This window comes from Callorhinchus milii, unplaced genomic scaffold (genome assembly GCF_018977255.1).
Source record: "Callorhinchus milii isolate IMCB2004 unplaced genomic scaffold, IMCB_Cmil_1.0 Scaffold5, whole genome shotgun sequence".
Classification (NCBI taxonomy): domain Eukaryota; kingdom Metazoa; phylum Chordata; class Chondrichthyes; order Chimaeriformes; family Callorhinchidae; genus Callorhinchus; species Callorhinchus milii.
This window is the reverse complement of record NW_024704746.1, coordinates 4,246,307-4,254,340: the sequence shown is the minus strand read 5'-3', so window position 1 is coordinate 4,254,340 and position 8,034 is coordinate 4,246,307. Positions and strand designations below refer to the sequence as shown.

Here is an 8,034-nt window from a genome sequence, read left to right as displayed (position 1 = left end):
GGACGATTGGCTGCCATGTTTCTCCCATGAAATACATCGTCAATCCACTTTACAATATGTACTGTGAAGCGCTTTGAGACATCTCACCAATGATAAATTGCCATATCAAATGTAAGGATGATTACAATTTAAAGGAATGTGCTGTCACCAGGATTCCGGGATGAGGTTTAGTAGTTTGGGGGTAGTAGCTGGGGCATGTGGCCTCTTCCTGTCCCTGACCTCTGGTTAGTGATTCTAAAGTAATGTAGGATATTATACTTAAATTGGTGTGCTTTAATGTTGTGCCAGTCTGCTCATTATGTGATACTTTTGTCCGTCGGTTTAAATAGCTCCAACTCCTTTCACTGCCAGTAACTCCTGTAACCTGCAGCTTCCAACTTGCTGTCTTCAGACGAGTTTGACACAATATTAACTCTGGTAAGTAAATGTTTTGTTCATATTTAAGAGGCTGTTGTGCAAAATAATATCAATAATTCATGCATTTCATACAGCGCCTGATCACATCGTTGAGATGTCTCAAACTCTTCATAAGGCGGTTTGACTGTGCATTTTGTGAGCAAACGCGGCAGCCAATTGCGCACAGAAATGTCCCACAAACAGTCGTGCACCGAGTGACCAATTTTATTTGGCGGATTGTCAGCCTGGACACCAGGAGAGAAACTCCCTTCTCTTTTCCAATCGTGCCATGGGAACTTTAATGTCCACCTGAACAGGCGGAAAGGACCCCAGCACTGCTTCGGATCTTCATCTTAGACTATTGAGTTCAAGGTTTAAGCCCCAACATGGTGGGGTGGGAGGAGATGGGTGTCTGTGTGTGTCCTTGGTGCTGTTTCCGGGGTGGACACAAGTGCGTGTAAGTGTATGAAGGGACGTTAGTTTTCTCAGGAGGTGATTTAACCACATATATAAAAGATAATTATTTGGGGAGGACAGGTTTGCAGGGCTATGGGGCGAGAGTGGGGGAATGGGATTGATTTGGGTAGCTCTTTTCAAAAAGCCGGCACAGACATGATGGGCCAAATGGCCTCCTCCTGTGCTGTATAATTCTAAGATTCTATTATATGATTGAATCAGAGAGAGCACAAGAAGAGGCCAATTGATCCCGTCCTGGTGCTAGCTTCCTCTTCCCAGGCCCCCAGAGTAACTATTTCCAATCCAAATGCATAGAATCATACGAATCCTACTATCCAGAAATGGGACATTTTCCCCATTTAATCTTGTGTTGCTGTTTCCACATGACCTGCTGAGTTTAACCCCCCCCCCCCCCCCCCCACCAATCCCAGCAACCTCACACATTTCAATCTTCCTGTTTTTTCAAGCTTCCAATTCCCTCCTTAAAGGATTTACGGTCCCTGCTTCCAGTCATTCCCTGCTCTTTCCCTTTAACCTTTAAATATTTGTCCTCTTCAGATAAATGTCCAATTCCCTTTTAAATGTTGATGGTGCTAGCCTCTAGTCACTCAGACCTGGAAAGCTCTGGATTATGAGGAATCCACGTGATAACTTTTCCCCGAACCCATCCCTTCAGTCTCCTGGCTCTGAGTAAAGGGGTTATTTTCCAGTACAGACCTTTTCATGTGGCCTCTGGTAACCTACTTTAGTTGGATAAATTTAAGTGCATTAAATGATTAAATTTGCTCTTTGAATATTGCTTTAAGCAGGAACAAAGCTGCTTGAATACAGCATGACTGCTGTGGCTCAGGAACGTAGGGCTGTTATCTCTTAACTCTTATGCCACATTTCCTTTTAAGTGTCAGCGTAGAGAGCAAGTGGTTGAACGTGATGTCTGACATTTTAGACGTCTCTCACTCCCATCCTGTAAGTAATGCTCTTTAGCTCTCCTCGCCTCTCTGCTACTCACCGTGATCTGCCTTTTGAAGGTAAATGAGGTTTGACAGTGAATTCTTGACATAAATCGACCAACACTGAGGAGCAGATGTCTGAAGCACTTTGTTCAAGTAATTTTAGCCGTTTAAATCTGTAGTTATTACAGTGAATTGAGGGATTAGTATTTTCTATGTCTGTCTGTGTGCCTCGAGCTTAGTCCTCAACAGTAGCTGGGCTATATGTGTGAATGTTGTGTATTTGTGTTTGAGCGAGTGAGACGCTCTGTGAAGAGGGGCACTATATGAATGGAAGTTGTTGTTTCAAAATGTGCTGTTTTCAGCCATCTCTCCCCTCTCGCTCCCAGCCCAGCCAGTATTGTGAAGTGCTTTTGAGGTGTCCTCCCGATGAGAAAGGTGCTGTATAAACATACATTATTTTGTAAAATCCAAGAGATTTTATAAAGCTATAAAGTCAGAGAAGTGTGGTACAGACACACTTGTGTGAGATCACTGACGAGAGAGAGAGTGTATCTGAGGGTGAAGTATCCAGGGATAAAACACAGACTGATGAGTGCAGCCACTGACTCGCTGAAACTCATAGAGACAATGTATTCTAGCATCTTATTAGCCGGACACAATGGGGCTTCTGTGCTATAAACTTCTTACACTCTACAATAATTTCAAGTAGAGGCTTTTTTCCCTGAACCAACAAATAAACTCCAGAATGTGTAATAAACATTTAATTAGAGGGCACCTTATGTACAGATAAATAGGCTACAAATCTCCATCTTACAATGAATAATTATCAGCAGTCCCGAGCAGTCTGTCACAAGCCCATGTCCCACTCGCTGTCCCTGGATCCGGTCCGTGAGGCAGGTCGTTGATTTACACTGCTCCGTGGAGGTACAGTGCCAGGAACTTGTTAAACGTCTCCGGGCGGTAACCAGACAGCCCTACGGGGACCTGCACAGAACAAGCTGGAAGTGAGCACCACAGCACTTCTCAGCAGTGAATACCTCAGTAGTGAATGCTCCAGCACCCCCAGCACTGGTGCAGTCGCTGTCTTTATATATATATATACACACACACACACACAGACGTTCACATCATCTAATGCCTCAGTAGTGAATACTCCAGCCCCCAACACCCCCAACCTCCCTCAGCACTGGTGCAGACACTTACACACACATACACGGGGAGAACACCTGATATCTCAAGATTACTAAGTCATTCACATTGCCTCATGCCTTTGCTGAAATTCTTCTTAAAACCAGTTCTTTGCCCTTAACTGATTAATTTGTACCACTAGGTTAGTTTAACTAGTGTCCTCACTCACCTGCACCACTTTTTTGCGGATTTCCGGCCGGCACTTGGCATAGTCATACAGCAGCTGATCACTGTCCAGCCAAACCAGATTCTTTACACCCTGGTCGGGCTGTAGATCTGTTGTGTTCAGCTGGAAAACTAGGAACTGGAAAACTCTTCCATTGCTGGCCACACTCTGCACTGTAATGGGTTCATCCAAAACCCTGGGCTCCTCCTGAGAGAAAGAGAGAGTGAGAGAGAGGGTAAAGCCTGGAGAAACCCATTAAACTGGAATATTTAGTAAATTCTAGCAATTTTGAGGTTAAAAAATTCAGGGAAATTGAATTCCACTTATTACACACACCTTGCTCCCACCTTACCCCCACCTCCTCCACCCCGTACACACCTGCCCCCCCCACATACCTACACATACACACTTACCCCGTACACAAGCTTGGCCCTGGCCAGCGCATTGGCAAACGCGAACATGATCATCTTGGCTCTCAGAGCCTCTGGCTTGAAGCGCATGATGGTGATAGAGGAGTTGTCAATATAGAGCGTGTGTGCGTGAGGGTACGGGTACCCAGCTCGGAAACCTGCACATGTACAGGGAGGGATTAGATACACTGAACACACCCTTGCTTCAATTTCTCCACCCTCCCCACCCCCAAAACAAAAATATACAGGCCCATCCTGAAATAGCTCAACGGAACAAAACCGCAGCCTTCACCTCCCCAAACTGAATATCACTGCACACACGCTCCCTTCGTGTGCTACTGATGCCACTGCCACTCCATCCAAATCACCCTGAGCAAACCCTCTCCCACCACCTCTTTTTGGAGGACATCTCATAGTGCTTCACATGATTTATTATGACATCCCCCCACCCCTCAGAATAACCCGAGCCAGTGATTACAGTGAGACAAAGACCTGACCTGTGTCGTTGGGCTCCTGGTAGACGTGTATTTGCTGCAGATCAATAGTGGGGGCGATGGGGTAGAAGGATGGGAGCAAATGGCCCTCAGTGTCCATCACCTCCTCTTTGGCCGCCATCGCTGGCAATGGGCGTGTGCTGTTCAAGAGGATTCCATTCACACCCCGTACCTGGAACAGGTCCGTCTCTGTAAAACAACATGTTCAGCACAAACCCACGGCAGAGCCTGTCCTGCACATTCCCATGTACATGTGCTGACACGGAGCATGCTGGGCACAGTACAGTGCTGACAGTCAGACTGTTGCAAATATATCCTGCAAGAGGATCATACAGTATTTCAACGAACAAATGCAATTGCTCACTTTCTGACCTTTGGAGCTCTAACCCACAGACCCTTCGTCTTGCTCCCTTCCCTTGCCTCCCACCCTCCTGCTCTCTTATCCCAACTCCTTGCTTGAGTCTAGTCTAAATCCTTACCCTGTCCAGCGCCTTTCACATTCTCCCGACGTGAAAGGCGCTGTAATTTATTGTTGTTGTTGATATGATAGATTGAGAGATTGGTGTGTGTGTGTGTGTGTGATGGGGGAGGTGGGATATCAATCGAGATTGTCCCTGTCCCACAGTGACATCTCTCATCAGGTGCCGCTATCTCACCTCTCTCCCACGTTACTGCCACTCGGTAATTTTCAGCCAGTGACCTGTCTCCGAGTCCAGGGAATCGTTGCTGCTGAGTCCTGCACAAATGTAAGAGATCCTGCAGCAACGCAGGGCTGGGAGAGAAAAGCATTGAGAAGTTTAATTGAGGAAACTGCAGCACGACTGTATCAGGGTGTGGATTAATACCCACAGCTAAGCAGTCTGGGCACCCTGCAATCAATGAGTAACACTGCTTTCAGCCTCTCTGCCTCCAACCTTTGGAACTCCATTCCACAGTCCCTTTGCCTTGCTCTTTTCCTTGCCTCCTTTAAGATATGTCTCAAGACCCTCCTCTTTGACCGCGACTACAGCCACCCTCCTACCCCTTGCCTTCCTGCCCTCCATCCCTCCTGATCCCAACTTGGGTCCAAATCCCTGACTGTCCAGCTCCTTGGGTCGTCCTCCCGAAATGAAAAACGCTGTGTAAATGTAAATGTTGTTTTATTCACATAGGAAATTGAGTCTTAATATGGTCACAAAGTCTACCACAAGGGAACATTGACTCAAATTCAGAAGAGGGAAGATGAACAGGCTGTTCAGATTTAATTACTCTACATAGTCGGTGAGTGTGTAGAATAGACAAACCAGGGAGGCAGACTGTGAGATCAAGAAGGAAGTTGCTATTTGGTGAAGAAATTGAGGAGAGTGAGAGGTACGGCAGTGTGGAATTCATTTCAGTTTTTTACTACTGTGTGAGAATCACAAAGAACTTGTAGAAATATTATTTTGGTGCCAGTCCGACTTAGTCAGCAGTACTCTGGCCTCTGAGACAGGAGGCTGTGGGTTCACATTGGGATTCCCAGTGTCCTGGCCAACAATCTCCAGGGTGCTTGTGAGATATTAATAATAATAATACTAATCCTTGCATTTGATATAGCGCTTTTCATGTCTTCTCGACGTCTAAAAGCGCTTCACAGAATATGTTATAAGGTGAACTGACCGTATATTTGTGGGTGAAATGCGGCACCAATTGCGCACAGCAGTGTCCCACAAACAGTCGTGGATTGAAAGTGACCAATTTATTACTGTTTTTTGTTTTAGAGGGATCATTAGATTATTTTAGATGTCGCTGTGTGCAGATTGGCTGCTGCGTTGGCAGACTAACAGTCACTAAACTTTACAGTGAATCCCGTGAATCGTTTGGGATTCCCCATTGACACGAAAAGAATGTAAAGATTATTATTACATATAAATATAATAATAATCCTTGCATTTGATATAGCGCTTTTCACGTCTCCTCGACATCTCAAAGCGCTTCACAGAATAGACTGTAAAGTGAATTGACCGTTTATTTGTGGGCGAAACACTTTATTATTATAGGATAAAGGGACGCACTGGACACTCTTAGCAACTGCCCAGCACCAATGACCAACACTGAGCCTGCCTGAAGGGCAGCTCACCTGAAGCGATCTCTCTTGGGACGGATTTCGGTGGTGATCCAAAAGCGAGCGCGGTTGATCGCCTCCTGAACGCGCTCGTCCTGCTCCTCAATGCGATTGGCGGGATCTTCAGCTATTCTCAGGATCTGTGCAGGAAGCCCCTCGACCAGCTTGGACTTTGTCAACCAAAGAGCTTGTTTGACACCTGTAGTGAAACATAAAACAACAACAACATTTTATTTGTATACCGCTTTTCACGTCAGGAGGTCGTCCCAAGGCGCTGGACAGTCTGCGTTTCGGACCCGAACTGGGGGTCAGGATTGGTGAAGGTGGAGGGCAGGTTGGGGAAGCAGGGTGAACGAAAGCACGGTCGAAGAGACCATAAGACATAAGGAGCAGGAGTAGGCCATTAGGCCCCTCGAGCCTGCCCCGCCATTTCATAAGATCATGGCTGATCTTCTAACCTAATTCCATTTATCTGCCCTATTCCCATATCCCTTAAGCCCTCTATCCTTTAGAAATGTATCAAGCTCAGTCTTGAATAGGTTCAAGGACTGAGCATCCACAGCCTGCTGAGGTAGAGAATTCCCTTCTCAACTCAGTTCAAAAAGGCTGACGATTAATTTTGAGACTATGACCCCTAGATTTAGATTCTCCAACCAGGGGAAACAGTCGCACGACATCTACCCTGTCAAGACCCTTAAGAATCTTATAGGTTTCTATAAAATCACCTCTAATTCTTCTATATTCTGTAGAATATAGGCCTAATTTACTCAACCTATCCTAATAGGTCAATCCCCTCATCCCAGGAACCAACCTAGTGAATCTATGCTGGACCCCCTCTCAGAGAAGTATGTCCTTTCTTAAATAAGGAGAACAAAACTGAACACAATATTCTAGTTGCGGTCTCACCAAGGAATTATACAACTGCAGCAAGACTTCCCTCCTCTTGTACTCTAACCCTTTTGCGGGATGGAGTTCCTGCAAATACCCGCAGGGAAAAGGGCGGGTAATTGGATTGGAGGTACAGATCAGCCATCATCTTATAGAATGACGGAACAGACCTACTCCTGTTCCAAGGTGCCCCTTTTTCGCTCAAAGGGGAGTGGAAATCTTGAACCCTCTCGACCAAAAGGCGGTGGACTGTGCCTGGATCCATTCGCTTTGTCAAGACTGAGGTGGGCAGATGTTTTGTTAGTTCTGGGTATTCAGGGATATCGGGCAACGGGGATTATTGGTGTTGAGGTGCAGATCAGCTGTGATCTAAATAGAATGGCGCAACTGGCTGGAGGGGCTGAATGGCCTCCTCCTGTTCCTATGTACCCACTGTCCAGCTGGTCAATCCACCCTGACACACCACCTCACTCCCAATCCCGGCCTCAGGCTCTCGCTGCTTCACCTTCCAGCATTTTCGTCCGCTGGTTGAAGATGTGACAGGGCCTCTCCTTGTACAGTGCCATCTCCTCGATCTTGGGGCCCCGGTAGCGGCGCGGGTCCTTCCAGCCGCGGTCCCAGGCCGGCCCCGTGGGGTGCGCCAAGCCCGGCACAAAGTGCATCCTGTCCCAGTAGGTGACGGGCTCCAGCCCGGGGATCTGCACCTCCGGGACCTCCCTCCGGGGATGCGGCGTGCGGGCGCGCACAGCCGCCGAGACACTCAGAAGCCGCCGGCTTGAGGCCAGGGGCATTGCGCCGGCCGCTACTGTCGCCGCCGTCGAGCTCCACATGACGGCGAATCGCAGGCTTCAAGAGCCGTACTAGGCCCGGCCGTTGCTGTGGCAACTGACCCGCGCGCGGCACCATGGGAGTGATCCCCGCCCGCGAGTGACGGCCAATCTGACCAATCAACTCCCGGTGACATACGGATAAGCCAATGGGCATCCGGGGAGGGCGGGAC

At 47.6% G+C, this 8,034-nt stretch overlaps 1 protein-coding gene across 1 annotated transcript; it reads right to left on the bottom strand.

Moving 5' to 3' along the window:
• Positions 1 to 2,550: 2,550 nt before the first annotated feature.
• On the bottom strand, positions 2,551 to 7,910 carry mrpl37 (mitochondrial ribosomal protein L37). Its single transcript, XM_007908981.2, has 7 exons — positions 7,540 to 7,910; positions 6,162 to 6,345; positions 4,720 to 4,835; positions 4,067 to 4,252; positions 3,573 to 3,727; positions 3,163 to 3,366; positions 2,551 to 2,789 (listed from the first exon to the last, which is right to left on the bottom strand). The coding sequence occupies exons 1-7, from the start codon at positions 7,862 to 7,864 to the stop codon at positions 2,712 to 2,714; spliced, it is 1,248 nt and encodes a 415-aa protein (XP_007907172.1). The 5' UTR covers positions 7,865 to 7,910; the 3' UTR covers positions 2,551 to 2,711.
• Between the last annotated feature and the right edge of the window lie 124 nt (positions 7,911 to 8,034).

Coding starts and splice junctions, on each gene's coding strand:
- mrpl37 (XM_007908981.2), bottom strand. CDS start 7,864: ATGTGGAGCTCGACGGCGGCGACAGTAGCGGCCGGCGCAATGCCCCTG. Junction 4,253..4,719: donor GGCAGTAACGTGGGAGAGAG/GTGAGATAGCGG, acceptor GTTGTTTTACAG/AGACGGACCTGTTCCAGGTA. Junction 3,367..3,572: donor GGGCCAAGCTTGTGTACGGG/GTAAGTGTGTAT, acceptor TCTTTCTCTCAG/GAGGAGCCCAGGGTTTTGGA.